The 19,268-nt window shown below is 46.7% G+C and overlaps 1 protein-coding gene across 1 annotated transcript; it reads right to left on the reverse strand.

Moving 5' to 3' along the window:
- Nucleotides 1-24: 24 nt before the first annotated feature.
- LOC132249469 (receptor-type tyrosine-protein phosphatase gamma-like) lies at nucleotides 25-17,726 on the reverse strand. The gene is made up of 12 exons (XM_059724659.1): nucleotides 17,672-17,726; nucleotides 17,080-17,171; nucleotides 8,298-8,394; nucleotides 6,979-7,061; nucleotides 6,604-6,738; nucleotides 6,225-6,359; nucleotides 5,560-5,732; nucleotides 4,326-4,452; nucleotides 3,844-3,990; nucleotides 2,062-2,155; nucleotides 764-840; nucleotides 25-299 (listed from the first exon to the last, which is right to left on the reverse strand). The coding sequence occupies exons 1-12, from the start codon at nucleotides 17,724-17,726 to the stop codon at nucleotides 162-164; spliced, it is 1,353 nt and encodes a 450-aa protein (XP_059580642.1). The 3' UTR covers nucleotides 25-161.
- Between the last annotated feature and the right edge of the window lie 1,542 nt (nucleotides 17,727-19,268).

Here is a 19,268-nt window from a genome sequence, read left to right on the forward strand (position 1 = left end):
ATTTTACCGTAACAAGGGGGCAGCACGAGCTCAAGTTGAAGCACCTGGCTGGAAATGAGCTGCATTTGCCACTGAAACGCAGCCAGGGCATGCAACCAGGTGCACGCTTCCTGTCCCCTGCTGTGCGGAGTGATGCCCGTGTAGCGTACCTGGCTCTGTGCTCAACTTACCAAGCTCTGGTTGTCTGGCAGCATGACAATGATCTGCGCATTGTGATCCCGGATCATCCGCCAGAAGTCCTTAGTTGTGTGGGGCAGAGGGTGCTGGGTGATGATGAACTCGTTGCTCCTGTAGTAACCCTTACACAGCAAAGGCAAAAACACGTGGTTATTGAACCGAATACACCAAAGGCAATATCTTTCTGTTACAGAAACGGACAACGTTGCTTTGCCTAGACCTGAAAACGCCCTACCTAATTTACTTCAAGGGTTATTGCTAATATTTCTACACAAACCATCGTCTTTCAAACTTCATATCCGCTCTGCAGTCTCCCCGCTGGTTTTGTTTACCGTTAACGCCAACATTTATTTGAGAACCGGCACTGAAAACACTAATTCCACAAAAATGCCGCGCGTAACTTAAGTATTTTAGACAATGAACTTTAATAAAAGACAGTTAATGGCTTTACGTTATGGAAACGTGTTGAAACCTCTTCCTTTATGCTGAGCCACCATATACAAAATGAAGACAATGATAGGAATCTGGTATTTAGCACCTCTCAACTTTGTAATTTGACTTTGTAATTAAGGGTTGGCTTCCTCACCATGATGTAAGAGGCATTAATGTAGTCGGTTCCCTTCATTCCAGGCAAGGGTGCGAGGCCCACTCGCGCACGCTCAGCTGTAAGATAAAAAAGGATCAAAGCGTGGTCGCGGCAGAATACAGAAAGCAGGAATTTCTCAGATGTTTCTAACAAATCCGACACGGCACAACTCCCGTCTCCCCCAGGAGCTGGCCGGCATTTTAACCATGATAAAGCACTGCCAGCAAAAGCCGAATAGAAAAGAAACACTGCACAATATTCCCACAAGGACAAAGTAATTTCAGGAATCAAATTTTACTATAGCCAAGATTTTCACAGCAGGCTGAATTACCAAATAACAGTATCTGCAGTGATGACAGGGGATTTCAGATAATTCTCAGCTATTGTCTTCCATTCGCCTCCAATTGTGCACAAAACCATCTGATTTATTCTGCTTCTCCATCCTTCTGCAGCATTACCTACTACCATTTCTTTGACCTCGGGGTGAGCTAGCAGCTGTTTCCACAGCTGAAGCAATCCTCTTGATTAGCCACCCGAGAACGTACACGTCTCCCTCAACACATCTAGCTTCCTTTAGAGGGATGAGATGCAGTCAGACTCCCAATATCCCTGGTTTTTTTGAGTTTAGGCTTCATGCGCTATCCAGGTCAATGGAGCCATCCACATGTGGTGATTTAATTACAGCAGCGACGCTGCAAAACAAGCATCTTCAACCACATGGCAAAACCTCCTCTGCACGTACAGCTCTAAGACTGTATCTCCTTGCATACAACATGCCCCAGAATAAGAGACGCACCTTGTATTCGAAAGGCCGAATGAAAAAAATAAATAGCTCTTTCCTTATAGGAAGTAGCTACGCTGCAGCAGCTGGGGAGCTGAGCCTGCTGTCGTATGGGACCCCATGTCAACTTTCCATTAGCTTTTTGCCTGGGAAGCACCAGAAACGGCTCTAGCTGTACTCACTTGCATAACATATGTACTCCCAATTTCCAGCAGCTCTTTTCTGGGGGGGAAAAGGTGCGTGTTTTATGCAAGAAAATGTGGTAATCCAATGTTGGATGTTTCATCGACAAAAAACCTGCTCAACACCGTGTTTGGACAAGGGGTCTGGCTGACCCTGTCACCGGGCCCTTTTGCTCCGTTTCAGCAAAATCATTTTAAAAGACAAGCTAGCGTCGGCCAAACAAAAAGGCAACACCCCTCCTCACTAGCAGCCAGGCTCCTTCATGCATAACGCAGGCAAAACCCAACACAAAAACTTCTGCTAAGCAGTAATCAAACTGATGATGTGATCTTACACGGCACGACTGATGAGTTCCTGTTCTTCTCTTTGTTGCAGTCTTTCTGAGCACTGAAGCATTCCACATATTTTGCATTACATTGTGTAACCAGCTGAAAGAAAATAAGCGGTAATTGGTTTGACTGAGTCGTCATGGCTCTCCGAACCGAGAGGCAAGGTTTTTCCTAACTCCTAGAAAGACGCATCACTAGAAGAACAAATTGCATTGCTAATTTTGTTTAAAGTATGGGGGATGGCAACAGCGATCATAAAATATGTTCATTGGACAGTCAGGTCTGTGCAGATTTCAGCTTTGGCATCCAGTGAAAATGAACTTCCCTCCAAAGCTGATTCTTGCTCAAGACTGAGCGACTTAGGTGTTAGGCACTGGGGCCCTCACCCAGGAAGCCAAGGTTTAGGGCTCTAGGCCCCCTTCACCCAGAGGGGATTGAACTGGCATCTCTCTCACTGCCCAGAACAACTCTCTAATCACCCGGCCACAGGTTAGGTATTATCCAGTCCCCTCTCCAGTGCTCCTTTTGAAAGCAAGTCACTGAACCTTTCCCTTAAAAGTCAACGAATAAAATGGATGCATGGAGCTGGCCTTAGATATATTTGCATGTCCACGAAGGGCACGCATACATGTCTGGCCAGCGAGTAGGTGATGGCGCATGCTCAGTCTTCATGTGTGCGCTTATGTGTCTGCACTGCAGGGATAGTATCATTGCAACCTATGCCAAAGTCCCCAAAATGCCACTTACGCAGGGAGACAAATCACTGTTCTGGTACACAAAGGGGACACGCATTGTGCCCTTCATGTCTCAGGTCAGTTTGAGAACTGGGACTTAGGCTGCTAAGACACAGGGGGGGGGTTTCTTTTGAACTTTCTGCCAGGAAGATTTCTCTACGAGACTCATGTTTAGGACTTGGATTTTTCCAAAAAAAAAAAGAGAGAAAAAGAAGAAAAATTTGTGCGCTGAATTTCTTCTGCAACTGCAATTTTTTTTCTTGTTTAATTCGGTGCTTAAGCATCTGGAATGTCATGAATGCTGCAGCAATGCAGAGATTCTCAGACGTGAATTCAGAAAATGGCCTATTCATTTTCTGGGTTGTTTGGCACCTGGTGTAATTTGTTTAACACTTCCGGGTCCTTAGCTGGTGTATGACCGAGCGAGCTGTGCTGGAAAAGCAGACTGCACAGTCTTCCCACGAGACACAGTCGTACAAAATAATTTTAAACACGCTCGTAAAAAAAAAAAAATAATAAAAAAACCCTCAAATGCCAGGAAGCTTTTAATGCTAAAATGGGAGAAATAGGCAAAACAGTTTCTTTTGCCACAACGAATGTTATTCTGTGGTTTATTACTGGAAAGGAGCAGGTGCGACAACTATTAGCGACGAGACTATTTCCTGAGTAGCGGAAGACGTGTTTATCCTACACCGACCGCGCCGAGGTTTTACATTATGCTAACGGCCCCCATTCTGCTAGCTTTCACTAGAGCTGGGTTCGAGGCATGATGATGATCTACATTAAAAGCTAATCAGATTTCAGGAGTGCTCAGATTCATGGGTTGGTTCAAGCTGCTTTCAGTGCCTGACTCTTAACGTCCCACCAGTCTGACTCCATAGACTTAACCCAGATTTACAGCAATGCACCTACGGTTGTTCAGGCTAAATCCTCCATGCTTGGCAGCGCTGACCCAGTGGTTTGGCTCTAGTTTTACTTACAAGATACAACAGTAAAGACACGCCCAAAGCAGAGTGACTAAAACGCTCCTGGCGACTCTGGGAGCTCCTGTACCTTGAACTGTTTCTCTAGTCGTGTCTTGCCTCCTATTCCAGGTATGAGGATGCTGTTAACGTAACTATGCAGCTGATTTGCAGACACTTCCGTTTCCTTCCCAAGGATGGCTTCCAACAAGGCATCATGAATAAAAATGTACTGCTCCTAGAAAAGCAACAGCAAGCAGTTTCAGAGCAAGGTCAGTGAAGCAGGGTGCAGCCGTTAATGAAGGTTTGCAGCATACAGAGGAAAGGGTTACAACCTCCTTTTCAAAACACGCTGCCAAAACCAGCATCCACGTTCCCGAGTATACGACAAACAACGGAGGTAGTCGAGAGAGGCGTTGCAAGCTTATGATCTTGGAAAGAGACGTTCCAGCACCCCAGAGGCCTGGTGATTTATTTAATTTGTACAGAGAAATAACTGAAAAATCCATTTCCCTTTTGATTACCCCATAAAAACGAACGCAGCCTGAAAGCCAGCATCTCCCCGATCTTTACCTCTGTCTGGACGAGGTAGTTGCGCTGGGTCCTGATGTGTTTCAGAAAGCCCAGGACATTGACTGTGCTTTTGTCTTCTATCTGCTGCAGCATCACAATGTAGGTGCCAGTCCTGCCCACACCGGCGCTGCACGAGACACGAGAAGAGACCGGGATGAGTCAACTCTACCAAATTCAGGGCTCACAATGGCAAAGGAGAAATCCTTCAGCTCAAATACTCCTGTCCATCACAATTACTTTTGCTTCTTCAAGTCCTGAAACCAAACGGTTTCTTGGACATTTTAGGATATTAATTCTGACCCAACGCGTGCTTGCGTCCACCACCTCTAATGACAGTTCTCCCCAGAGTTTATTTCCCTTTCTCTCCTCAGCTAGCTGGCTTCTTTCTTTGCATCTTTCTATCTTGCAGCAAAATGAAAGTGTGAGTGGGGCGCGCGCTGTGCTAGCAGTGAAGTCAGCGGTGAAGCCCCCTCTGCCCCATCCGAATTGCTGCAGTCCCCTTGCTCCTGAGATCGCAGTGACACAAGTGTGTGCCTACGTGCCGCGCTCCCACCCTCCATCCCTTGGGTGGACGTACCCTTAGTCTCTGCCCCCAGCAAACGCAGGTGGCATTCAGTGACCAATGCTAACCCAGACTACACGATCCCTACGGTCAACACGGGTAAGGTCCATGCTTCGATGAAAGGCTCCCCCACATTCGGCAATGAGGAGCCAGTCTTCATAGGAATTAATCCTACTGCTTTCTGTTCCCAGGTTATGGGTTAAGAGGCGGTTTGCCGATAACTCTTTACAACACTGATATCCGCCAGCCCATGGGTGAACCGTTTCAGCTGCGTCTCAGTTTAATCATTAGCTGCAGCGTGCGACCAGTTGCCCAAGAGGCCTGTTACTGTCTTCTGCTTGTTACTGCTGCAGCTTTAGGAAGCCGTTGATGTGCATCTACTGCAAAACGGCCGTTACCTGAGGTCACGTATGTCACTTGCCACTGCCTGTCGGCATGTGAAACCCACCCTGGGCTGGAGCCTGGCACAAGGCCTCTGCCCCACCGCCAAGCCAGGGGCTTAAGGGGGCCGTGAGCTTTGCACAGACCCTCTCCATGGCGGCACATTTTGTTCCACACCCATTTGCAAGCTAACCACGTATTGCGCCGGCACCGATGGTTCTCCAGCCACAGCGTGCTGCGTATGAGGTGTGTCTTACACGCGCCAGTGAAGCACAGCGCGCCTCGCCGTACCTGCAGTGCACGACCACGGGCCCCATCTCCGGGGTCCTGGCTGCGGAGGATCTCCTCACGAAGGTCAGCACCGGCAGCGCGTACTCCGGCACGCCCATGTCGGGCCACTGGGTGTAGTGGTACTGGATGACCGTCCTCTCGTTCTGCCGCCCCTTGGGGTTGCCTTTCTGACCCTGGGCAAAGAGCGCACGCAACAGGAAGGGACGCGTTAGGAAAGGGAAGTGTGGCCACACGGCAGAGACGCATGATAAACACCTGCTTCTTGGGAAGGCCCAAAAGGGTTAGGATTAAGGTATGAAAAGGATGAAAGGATTCACAATAAGAGAAGAGAAAAAACCCATTCTAACAACTTAATTAACATTAATATAGTTGCTGGGCTTAGAGTCTTTTCCAGGTCTTCTCCCCCTGCCTCCAGCTGGGCAAGGCGAGAACATACTGGGGAGGTCGCGGGTCACAGCAACCAGCTACGGGGACCGGGGAGCACCGTGCAGCTCCTCGCTTTCGGCGCAAAGAACTGCAGATACAGCCTTTCATCAGGGATGCAATGGTCCAGGCTTCTCCACAGCGGTACAGACAGCACGCCAGGCCTGAAGGCACACACGGCACGCTGCCCCCACGCAACAAGCCCCACGACAAGTGACCGCGAACAAAACGGGCTCGCTTGCCTTCTTCATCTTGGCATTTCGGACCGTGAAGCGGCGGACGGTGTAGCAGGCATGGACTTTTGTGCTCTTCAGCGTGACGATAATGTTGCCGTACTCCTCGCTGTTCTCGGTGGGCCAGTACTGATCGCATTTCCTCTAAAGAAAGGGAGAGGGTGCTGGGTCAGGGGTTGGCGCGCTTGGGTTTTAAAACCACCCAAGTCTACCATTTATTAGAAAAGGTGGACAAATAAAAAGGAAGGGACAGCTCTACTGTGCGCTTTTCAGGCTGTACAGCCATGAACACGCTAGTTGAGCATTTAAAAAAATGCTGCCTCTGCAGACAGCACCAGATATAGTTCTTAATTCACTATATTAAGTAGCTGTGAAGATGCTCCCTTACCCTTCCCTTTTCCACAAGGTTTGTGATCATGACAATAATTCCGGGATTTTGCTCCCAAATCATCCTCCAGAAATCTTCAAATGTCGACTTTAAGGGTCCCTGGGTGGCTATGTAGGCTTTTGCTTTGTTGTAACCCTTCAAAGAAAAGCATAATGCAAAGTCAGATGAAAGCAATATCACGGCAGACATGTTAATAATTTAACAGTAACAAAGAAAGGTGCCTTTCCCATTCTGAATATTTGAGGAGCTGGCAGCAGACATGCCAGGGACTTGCAAAACACAAACACTTCAGAAGCAATAACCAGTTATATTCCCCGTGTATGAAAGGATTCACAAGAAGAGAAGAGGTGGAAAAAAAACATTCAAACAACTTACATCAACATAATTAGCATTAATGTAGTCGCTGTGCTTAGAGTCTTTTCCCGGTAAAGGCCTTAGCTTCACCCTACTGTGATCATCTGTGGGGAGAACACACAGCAGAAGCGCACTAAGAAGAAAACGCATAACAAGGCAGGTAAAACACCCTATTTCCAGCACATTTCTGGGAGGGAGTCATGCCCTTTACAAACACCCTGAAGAAACTGGAGTGAAGGGGAAGTGGAGGAGCCTGCCCTGGGGTTGCGGGAACACATTCTCAGGCTTTGCACGGATTCATTTATTTTTTAAAGCATGTGATTTCTTTAATGCGACAGGTCCCTTTCAAAAGCTGGGAGCAGAAGGTGTTTCTAGGGGAAGGAGGATCTCATTAAGGCGCTGTTTGGACCATCTCACGCTTGTTTGAGGAGGGGTAATCCCTCCTATTTTTGTACGCTGCAATCCCTGCACCCCGTCCTGTGCAGCCGGCCGGCACCCTTAGCCCATGCCACGCACCGCAGGAGCCAGGCGCAGGGACCCTCAACTCGCTCACGGCTGCACAAGAACCACCAAGGAGCAAGGAATTGAACTATGTCTCCCAGGACCCAGGCTCACATCCCTGCCATGGTGTGCACCTGGCACAGATGAGTCACTATAATTCAAGTAAAATCATGCCGGGCTTGCTGCTCCTGCACTTGCTGGACCTGAGAGCGGGTTTACATTGCAACCTTGGTGCTGGCTCAAAATGCTAGGATCCTGCCTCAGTTCCTCGTCAGAGAAGATTACGGATAGCCTTATTCTGCTTCCCACGGCCTGTCCTACTCTTGAAATGGCCTTCAGGTTAGCGGTTCTCAAAAGGACACCTGCGCTGCACTGTGTATGCTGCCGTCTGTCCCGGTCACGTTCTCCACCGGATGCCAGACGTAGCATATTTGGAAGTAGGAAGGAAGCTCATGGATCAATAAAACACTCTGCCCCTCCATGCCCCTCCTCAAAGTCACCTTCCCCCAGATGAGCGCACACGGTGCTGACAGTGATTCGATCCTAATTACCCAGCTCCGTGGCTTTACACAGGACGGCTACCTTTGTGCACTGCCCTCACCCTACCCGACGTCAAAGCGCCGACATTTTCGTACGGGGATGAGCGAAACGCACAACTTAAAAACTTTGGACAACCTGGTTGGGGAGGATTTCATGACCACGCTGGCAAACGTTAGTGGCCGCCCTTCTCTGGCCTAAGTCATTTCAAACAACCTGGTTCCCCGCTCAGGGTCTGGTCCCCTCTGAAGCGAGCGCCTCTCGCTATGGTTGTGCTATCTTTACTACAAGTGCTTACTCACATGCTAAAATGTTGATGTATCTGTTCTTGTCCTTGTTATCGGGGTGGTTGGAATGTTCTGCCGTGATGCTCATGTCGGCCGTACAGCGCTGCACTTCCTATTAATAAAATTATTCAGACAGAAAAGACATCAGAGCAAGAACAGGCAGTTTGTCTCCGTTTTACAACAGCTCCCTGAAAACAGGCTTAAACATCAACACTTTAATTGTCTGATTTATTTTTTTAATCTGCCAGTAGGTTCCCAGCTAATTAAACCTGGGACATTAGCGGACTCCCAGGCTTCGATTACAGAACCGAGTCTCCGTGATGGGTGAAGGTCACGCTTCGGAGGAGGGCAGCAGAAAGTCTATGTAACACACAATGTGGGCTCTTCTTCTCCTTCCCCCGCCCACCGCAGAAAATGTTGGCTTTTTTGGAAGAGATTTCAGTGCAAAGTGGCACCGCTGCTTCTTGTGGGTGTTGTTCCCTCCTACAAGGAGTGGCCGCATAGCTCAGCAGCACACCAAGGTCACAAGTTTGATCCCTGGTTGGACTAGATGATCTCTTGAGGTTCCTTCCAGTCTTACTTCTCTATGGGCGTGTTTACACATTCATTAATGTGCATTTAGTTTAATACTTCCTTAATAAAGTACTAACTAAATGCGCAGTACCGAAAGTTACTGAGCATTAGCACCGGTGCGCAGTTATTTAGTGACGCTTACTGCGCATTAGCCTAATAACACTGCGCAGTGGGCTATTAGCACGGTTTGTGCAGTGACACGCTACTGCGCAGTGTTATGAGGCCAATGGGCAGTAAGTGTCTCGTGTAGACGTGCCCTATGATAGCAGGCTTGCTCTACGATAACCTCCACTGTTGGCGCGTGCTCGGACAGGACTCCCCTACCTACAGTGCAACACTTTCTGGTGGGAAGAAAGGAGTGTGCGCCAATGGTGTGTTATGGAAATGGTTCTCATGTGTGGTTTTCCAGCCAACATCTGGACCAGCTGGCCTCTGCACCTATTTGTGGCATTGGTGTTTCCATACCATATGAATGAAATAGATCTGTGGGGGAGACGGACAGTGCCTGATGCCCACCTGACACCTGAAGAGCAAAAGATTTCCAGATTTTGGAAGAAAAATGCAATTTTTTTCATGTGCAGCAGGGACATCTCCTCAGGGGTGGACTTGCAGAGGCGTTTAAGCATCTAACGAGGCAGACAGGTGCCCAGTGACTTCTACAAGGGTGTCTAAATAGGATAGGTGGGCAGCTCCCACTGGCTTTCCGATCCTGGCATACTCCAAGATGGGTAACAAACCGTATCAACACGCGGCCGGGAAAACGCCAGAGCGGGACGTCTTCTCCCCACAGCATGGGGATCCCAACGACTGACCTGCAACCAGATTTATCTAAAGACCTACCGAATTTCTGAGCACGTCTTGCGGCCTTAACTAGTCAAACACATCCTCTATTCATCCAGGGAGCTATTTTAACCGGTAAGCCCACCGACAATGCCCCTTTTAAAATATCCTTCTTACGTCTACTTAACTTCTTCATCGTTAGCATGAACACTACTATTATTCCATTACACTGGAACCACTTCTTGAAAATACACTGATGTGGGCTTGTTTAAACATTTGTAGGAGAAGCTATTTAGCGGGTTCAAGAAGTCACATTTTATAACCTAGATTTCCTCACAGCTAGGGAAGGGAAGTGCCAAATTACTTTGTACTGTAGGCTTCAAAAATAACAGTATAGAGCCTGCCTAATAAGGGAAGTCATTAGCAGAACACAGCTGCTACAAAGATCAAGAGCTAAGTGACAGAGAAAATTATCAAGAGAAATGCTATACAAACAGCAGATGTAACAGAGTTCGGCATTATGCAGACATTTCACAAAGGAATTGCATAGCAATTTTGATATTTTTCACCGCATTTACATTTAAAAAGTGCAAAGTATACCAAAACCAAGTACAGTTTGTGGCTTTTATATTCACAGGGCATTCCCTAGCGAACAGTTGCCTCTTCCCCTCTCTTTGAAAGGGAGGAAGACACTGGAGGCAAAGGAGATGAGCTGAACTATGACAAAGATGAACGAGACAAAACCCTTCGCTGGCCTAAATTAACAGAATCCCATTTCTACCAGGGAAAAGCAAAACATTTTTCACCTTAATTTCAGCACTTGGTTTAACACCGCCTGCCAGCTCCAACGGGCCACGGAAAACACTCCGCTTTGGAGCACGGATTAAACCACGAGCAACATTAGCTCAGTCTAAGCCACGAATGGGAAACTGCTTGCATTTTTGTTTTTTGTTTTTTAAGTACAAAACTTTCTATTCCTACACGATTAGAGGGTGCTCATCAAATTTTTAAAAAGTTTATGTTCATTACAAAACTTTTTGGAATGGCTATGCATGTTCAAATATTGATGGCAAACTCCTACAGCTGAATATAGGCAAATCCAATAAGAGCTTTTTGGAGAATACTCCAAAGAACATCAAATTTAATAGAAAATTACATCCTTGCAAAGGAATTCTCTAAAATGGCTTAAATACTACGGGGTCAATGTATCACTTTCTATTAAATTCTATAGGATTTTTCCATAAAGGAACAGTTATGTGCAGTTAGTCATTTTAATGAACCTTTTTAAGTGGATGTTGACTGCGTTCTCAATTTTCCTGGCTGGCCGATAAAAAGTGAATAGCAGGTGAGATTAGACATAAAATGACAGGGGAGAAAAAAATGTGGCCCTGGAATAAGAGGTCTGACACAGCAAGAGCTGATGCTTTGGAAAAGTCTCTTTTGAACCCAACAGGCAAGGCACTTCATACCGGAAAACTTGGCCAACATCTCTCCCAACTATACGGTTGGTCCAATAAAAGACATCACAAAAGAAGAGTCTCTCATGCCTTTCCCGCACCATTACAGCTGCAATAACACTACAACCCTACTATATTTCCAAGGGAATTCTAGTATCCTCAAAAACTGTCAAAATGTTCAAAAAAACAAAGTCCTCCACCCTTAGTTGCAGCCCGTGTCAGCTGGAAACAGGGCAAGTAACAGGCTTCAACTGCAACAAGGGAAGTTTGGGTTAAGCCTTAGGAAAAGCATTGGCCTACTTGGCCCTAGCAGGGTCAGCTAAAGGGATGAACATGGTGTGGATCCAAGCATCCTTCACTATTTGATGCAGGCCACCCCACAGGGCTTCTGGAAATGATGAACTAGAGGAGTTTTCTAGATGTACTAGATGATTTCCACTATGCTGGAAACCACTGTCCAGGCACCAGGTCTTCCTAAGCTGGCTTCAGTGACACTGGAGGGGTGGGTAAGGCGTCTGCATCGTGGTAACGTTCACAAGGTACGAGATGGTCTTCACACATAAAACTAGACCTGACCCCTGCCTCAAAGAGCTCCCGGTCTCAGAAAATACCACGGCAAAGGGATCAGACAATCAACCAGCCCTATAAGGCAAATAATGAGTTATTGCTAAGTGGTTTTCCATAGGCTCCCTTAGATGGCCAACTTCCTCCAGGATGCCTGGCGGGTAGAGAAGGCAAAGTAGCAGCTACGTTTCTCAGGGAAGAAAGGTGGGTGTCAGGCTGGTCGGGGGGGCAGGAACAGGTAGGAGTCACGGGAAGAGGTGAACGTAAACTCCAGTCTGTTTTCACCCCGTGCTGTCGCTACGTCTTAGGTAGATCCTGCTCTGCAGGTTTTAACCCATATTTTTGCCTTTGTTTTGGCTGGAGAACGCCAGCACGAGGCCAGGTCCCTCCTGATGTTGTGACCCGGGCAAAGACCAACGACCGGGTTCGCATCCAGCGCGAGAATTTCAGGTTTTATCTGGAACAGCTGTCGGTGGGTCGCTGCGGAAGGAGGCGTCTAGACCACGTCATTTCTTTCGCTGACTTTAATTGCAGACTAGCTAACGAGCCAGTGTCCTTTACACTGAGCACGTTACTCTCTGAAGATGAACAGGCACATCCTCTCATTTTGTCCTTTTCAACTCCTCATTGACCACTTGAGAACCCAAAGTACACGGTTTCAATCGACCTTTAGTTACTGCAAGAAATGTTATATTCCAAGCTATTATGGCTAATTTAGCTGTTAATTATATTGTCCGTGCTAATGCTAATTGGGATTTGATACACCCAAGTTTAATGACCCATTTTCATTGCCTTCCTGAAGCCAGTTACAGATTAGTTTGATAAACTTCAAAGAATTTTCACTAAACTTAAAAGTGTAAAATCAAACCGCTACATGTCTGGTAATATGAGCTAATGAGCTAGAAGTGGCTGGCTCAGCAAGCAGCCTGTTGGCTTCGCTTCTGTGGACGCCCCTCCTTCAAGGGGGTGGTCGAGGTGGCGTGCTCAGAAGACCTTTTTCTGAAGGTGCAAAGGAAGCTAGTTCAGGAGGCGCGTCGGGAAATTATGTCGGGGTCGTCCGGCAGTAAGACAGCAAATTTGTTCGTGACAAAGATCTTTTTCACCCCATGCCATCAATCATGACAATCTCCTGAGCCAACGTTTGGTAGTCCTTGCCCATGCTCCTGCTGGCCCAAGGGAAATGCTCCGAGGACACACTGCTACAGACCCGGCGGCTTGCAAGGACCTTGCACAGGAACGGCACAGAGTATTGGGAGAGTCTTGTGTGGGCATCAATCCTTTAGCAACACGAGGTGAAGGGGAGAGCTGGGGGCATGCGACACACAGGGAAGGGGAAAGCAAACTGAACAGGCTACTCTAGCACTGCACAAAGCCAGGGACAGGCCATTTTAACAATGATTACAACTGGAGGGCAGAGCCTTTGCTGGCCCACAGTCAACAGCACGGGGCACGCACAATGCCGAAGGCCACATTGTCCTTTGCTTCCCATGTCGGCTTCAGTTTGAACGTCGTTTCCTCTGGCAATGAGCACTGCTGGAAGGGCTGGCCACGCCGTTCGTGGATGGCTAGGGGCAGGGGACTACAGCATGCCGTGAGCTCGCGCCAGACCCAGGAGCAGCGTGGCCGTGAGTGCAGCCTCAGCAGGGCTAGTTGGGCCAGGCGAACTGCTATGCTGAGCCAGCTATACTGGTTTTGGGACCCAAGGGGTGTGTACACCAGGGGTGTCAAACCCATCCCACCCCACAAGCTGGTGAGGGTCACTGGGCCAGTCTGTGGGCCTGAGCGGGCTGTGCTGGAACCAATGCACAGGGCCGGGCCAGCCCAGGGGACACCCCATGTGGCACGTGTCCGTGTACCAGCTCCATGCACTGCACGGGGGGGTTGACACCTCTAGCATACACAGACGTGTGAGCAGATATCTCTGCAAGGAGCTGCCCTGCACTGACACATCCCGAGACACAGCAGCGTCACTCCATGCACACTCATTTCATTCCCGTCACTCCCATCCTCCTTGTAACTCTTCCTCCCACGGCTTGCTTCCCATGAGACGTTAAGGTCCGAGGGGCAGGGACCTCACCTGGACTGAAGTGTGAAGGTGGGACCATCAGATGAACCATTAGCAGTAGGAAGCACAAGTAAATGGGTCTCCCTTGAGTACTGTTACCTTCAAATTCTACTTGTTCAATTTAAAATAACCGCTCCCCGGCATTACACTTTCCAGCTCAACAACGCAGGGTTTCTGTCTATGCTGCAATACAGATGCCCTCGCATCTAGCATCATCACAGGGGGGGCTCTCGCCTCCTGTGCCCCCTAAGACCGACAACATGCGACAAGGCACGACCCTGCGCCACTCAGACTTAACGCTTCCTCCGCTATCAAAAGTCCTAAATTCATTGTGCTCAGGGGCATCCTTTGTGCTCAGGGGCATCCTTAACTATTCTGTGTGTATAAGAAAGACTAGTGAACTGGAAGATAAAGCGGTCTTCTGGCAGCATGACACCCTGATGGGAATATGGATGCATTTTGGATCTACCTTCCATAGAAAGAGCTGCGAGTTTAGAGACCTTTTCTCTGTCACATAAAATGCTTCCTTAGCACATTCGGAAAATATTTAACTCTACCTCTGCCTTTAAAAGGGAGAGAGGGAAGTGGTTTTGAGTATTTGCTTCCAAAAGAATCCTCTGACAATGAAACTCCCCGTAAAACTCAAGGCAGGCTTCCAAAAACACAGGAAAGAAGAGAGAAGCAAACCAAGAGAATATATGCCTTTTGCTCAGGGCAAATTGCATTTGTTCCTAACACACTCATCTCCCTTTCAGCTTCTTTCACAGAGCTGACTGCTACGGAAACTTTACAGCTACTTTTTGGATGCTGTCTGTCTTATGGTTCGAAGTCCCCCAGGGGAAGAGAAGAATATGCTCCCTTTCAGCAGCTAGGCTCCTATTTTCTCTCACGCGACTGAACTTTATATGGACAGACGATACTTTTGGCTAAGTGACTTAAGAGCATCAGTCTGCCTCTCAAAAGTGACCAAAGGCCTGAATGAGCGTGAGCTGCTCTGCCTTTCAGTCGCACAGAAACTACATCTTCACTGCAGCTGGAGAGCGAGCTTGCGGCACGGCGGTCATCTCAGGCTCCTTTGGAAAAAAAAATGGACACCCATTTCTCCCACGCTTAGGTGCTGTGGAAATGTCACCCCATGGTCTTAATGCATCCATCCCGGTCCTGGTCTCGGTCCTTGTTACACCACAGATGTCTTTGGGAGTCCATTGAGGTGATGCTGGTACAAGGGAGAGGAGAATCCTATCCATGCACGTGCCACCAAAGGGAATATAAGCCATTGTAGGAAGGGGCCATTCCTCATATATGTGTGTATGTATATATGTGTAGGTATATGTGTCTATATGCATATGTATACGTGTCTATGTGTATATATATATATATATATGTGTGTGTGTATCTTCTTCTCAAGGCAGCAATCGTTCTAGTCGCAGCCTCTTCTCAGAGGAGGAGATTTCTTTTTTATTTGTTTTTAAAAAAAAAAACCTAAGGACCAAATTCGGGCCTTGTTTGCACCGAACTAAAATGGGAGTAACCACGGTGGCTTCGAGGAGTTACGCCGAGTCTTACACTGGCGGAAAGAGCAGGATCTGCTCGCTGTGCAGTAGTTATAAAAGGCCGCTTCCCTTCATCAGAGCTGGTGAACTCCCGAGAACAGGACTAATTGGCTAAAGCAATCTCTCCTGACAAGCTATCACGGAGCGGCAGTCACAGAGAGCAGCCGTAGCATGAAGGGAAGAAAAAGGCTATTAGAGCTGTATTTCCCTCTGCTGAAAGCTATGGGCGGAAGATGTCCAACATTTGTTAATAGCAATGATTTTGAGGCAGCTGAAGCAAAGCCTGCTTTGAGTCAGACCAAGTTTACAGATGTGTAGCTGATTATTTGGAATAATTGCATGGTGTCCAAACCAGCTGTGATGAATAGCACTGGGGTCTCAGTTCATACATAATTGAGAAGACTGAGTCGCATTTGATCATCCTGATCAAATTCGACCCTCTGGAGGATAAATGTTTGTCCTGAATACCATCGACATTGTTAAATGCCTCAATATTCCTGCTCAGTCATCCAGCCAGCAGTCAATTGAACTAAATCACTTTAACACCTCACACATTTGCTATCCTCATGAATACAAAATGTTTATGACTTACACAATAGTTTTTGGGCATCAGGCAATGCAGCCACTCAGACAGACAGTAACCAAACAGCAGTAAATGGTTTTTAATGGGACCATTAAAGACAATACCTGCATACAGTCTTGTCTTTATTCCATTAAGCAAAGCGGCTTTAGATATTAGCCCACCAGTTATGTTGCACTGTTATGTGTGTAAAGACGTCTGCCTTTATAACTCATGTACCTATATTACTTTTTTAAAACAGCCGTATATTGAAGAATATGAGTGGTCTTTGGCCCTCCACTGAAACGCCACCACAGCTGCCTGCTATTTACCAGCCTTCCTAGTTGAAACCATCTCATCCACACTAATGTGTCCAACGCCCAGGTGTGAACTAGCAGAAAGTTGCTCCTGAAAATGTTAGAGATCGTGTTAACTACAGGATCACTAGATTTGGGACAGAGTTTGCAACTCTTCCTCATGCCGAAGAGCATTTGCTCAACTCAGTAATTTCACGGACATCATCGAGGCCACCCACGCACTAGACTTCTTCAGCACGTGGAAGGATTACCAGAGCAATGCCATTTGCACATTAAACTTCTCAAACTTGTTTCTTCGTAGCGCAGAAGTGCCTTGTGTAGCTCACTGGACCTTCCTATAGCACTAAGGGGCTGAATCTTGGTCTTACTCCCACGTTGGAGGACTTGCAACAGATTTGCAAGGGGGCAACAGAGATTGGGATTCAGCCTAGACCCTCCGCAAGCGGCAGCTCTTAAAACCTTTGCATGATATAAATACCGTGGACTAAGCACCTCGTTCAGGTGTTATTTGGACAAAAATCCCAGCGATGGCAATGGGGATGTTTCCTAGTAAGCAACCGATAATAGTAATTCAAAGAACTAATGGACGGGAGCTTTGGGAAGCGGCCCAAGAGTGATCGATGACAAAGAGCCACGTGTGACATTTCACGCGGGGGGCCAGTCTGCAACCTTTGCTCGCGCTGCAGCTTTCCCCTTTCTGAAAGCCAGGAAGGTCTCTTCCAGATGAGGTCTCACCAGCACTTGGTATATGAACAGCCTTAAAACGTGGTGCTCTCGGCTGGAAATACTTCATCTGATAGGGTGCAGAAGCAGACTTGCTGTTTTCACAGCGGCCTCATATCGGTCTGACATTGTCCCTTGCTAGGTGTACACAACATGTTCAGCTGTGGCAGGAAAAGGCTACTTCATTAAAAGATAAGGGAACGTACCTCGAGGTCTTCTGAGAATCCATGCTGGTTATTTGAATACAGTTCACTGATATGTTTAACAAACTGTTTGACAGGAATGGCTTCCATGTCATCTGTAGGAAGAGAAACACATTCAGAGTTGATAGGAAATGTTTTATTCCTCCCGCCGCCAGTCGCCCCGATCTTTTTCATATCTGAGACCGAGATCTATATTACCATCTACAAATTCAGGTTTGCACTTGGGCCTCAACACCATTTGTATCTGAATTACCCAATGGAAGAGTTTATACCATGCATAGTTACAAAAACCCTAACAGATGTCTAATTCCTTATATTACATATGCAAAGCTAGATACTGCCAATGTAAATCATGTGAATCAGTAGTTGGCTCCCTGTGATGCATTTTTGGAAAGCTAATCCTCAGTACAATTCTACTTTTTATTTTAAAAATAAAATAAAAAGTATAAAGGGTATGTAAAACAACACAGTGTACAAGTAATTGCTGTTAATCTCAGATGAGACTTGTTTTAAAAAATGTTCTTCCCCGTTGTAAGATTTAAGGCCGGCCAGAAAGTCAGACAAAAGTACACAGAGTCTTCCAGCCACTCCTGACAGTGCTCGTTATATTGACTGTTCATGCCACGGGACCGCTTGCTCCTGATGGACATATTCCCAGGATGCCAATAAATCAAGTAGAAACACCTTGTAAAGAAGCTGTAACAAAGCCAAAGATGTTAATGGATTAAAAGAAAACCCAAGGCTTTTCAGGTGGCCCAAACGAAGTTCCTGGGACGCTGTGAAACAAGTGGGACGCGTAGTTATCACCTGCATAGTTTTCCAAAGCAGGATCTAAACATTGCTACATCCCCACTTTGGTTGCTGAAATCATTCAGCTTTCCTGGATAAATTAGATAATGCTTGCAGTTTGGCATTTGGAAAATGTAAAGCGCTATGCAAGTGTGATTATTTTCGGCATGTGCAATAACTTACTGCCTGATTGCATCCTTTCATAGCAATATCCAGGCATTTATGTATTCTGTCTCATATCCTTCTGAGGATTACATGTGGTTTATGTTTACTTCAAGTAATTTTGTGATGCATCTTTCCTCCCTTTAGCGCCCATATGGTTTTGTGCTGCAGCTGCATTACAGTCTGGATTCTCTTGCTTTTAAAACATCTCCATCACTATAGGAAAAATCCAAATATTTCTACAGATAGTTAGCAAAATTTAACCATAAATAAACAGATGTGACATTTACTGTATTCAGAGTGAAAGATCTTTGGCAAACTGAAACCTCTCAGCTGTCACATATGCTTTTCTTCGCAAAGGCTATGAAGATCTGTATGTGTAAATGAGGTTCTACTTTGGCAAGAGTTTTATAGATCTAGGCCTGGCAATCTGATTTCTCTATGGGTGATGGCAGTTACTATTGACCATGTCATTACTTCTCTACTTGCATTTTATCGAGTAAGGCTCTGGGGTGGCTTTTTGCATCTATTGACATTTTCAAACTCAAATCAGTCTTACAGGAAAATACCACCTTTCTTCTATTCAATTTACAAGAGGCAATTGTTGAAGAAATATGTGTAATCTGATCACCTCTCGTGGTAATGTTGCTTTAATTAGCAATGTGCACATTTATTGAATAGCGTTAAGCCATTTAAAAGATTTAACAAGTGTATTATCATTCTAGTAAGCAAGCCATGCACTACAGAAGAGCTAGTGATTTATAATACTTAAATATTAATTCTGTATAATACTCGACTACATTAACGTACATGGGTTCTGTAGCCAAGACCTTTGAATTATGGTCTGAAGGGACAGTAGTGCCAAAGGCGGTATTGCTTCCTCTCCCACCAAGTAAACGGTACATCTTAAATTTCCTTGAAAATAACCTTTACTGCATGAAGCATTTCACTCAATATACACATCATAGCAAAAATCCTAGTGGCAGCAGGAGTAGTCGTGCAGTGCAGCCCGGGACTCCTCGTACCAGGCTGGGGGGGGCCAAGCTTAATTTTGCAGAAGGCAAATTTCCATTTTTAGTGATGGGCTGCAGGGCAAGACCTCATTGACGATAGCAATCCCTTCGATCCCTCACGTTCTCAAGGAAAAAGGTCAAGGGCAGCATGTGTAGCAATGAAGCTGTTAACCAGCCCATGACACTATCCACTCACCTTCATAGCCACCGCCAAGCCTACTCCTGGGT

Source organism: Alligator mississippiensis, chromosome 1, assembly GCF_030867095.1.
Source record: "Alligator mississippiensis isolate rAllMis1 chromosome 1, rAllMis1, whole genome shotgun sequence".
Lineage (NCBI taxonomy): Eukaryota > Metazoa > Chordata > Crocodylia > Alligatoridae > Alligator > Alligator mississippiensis.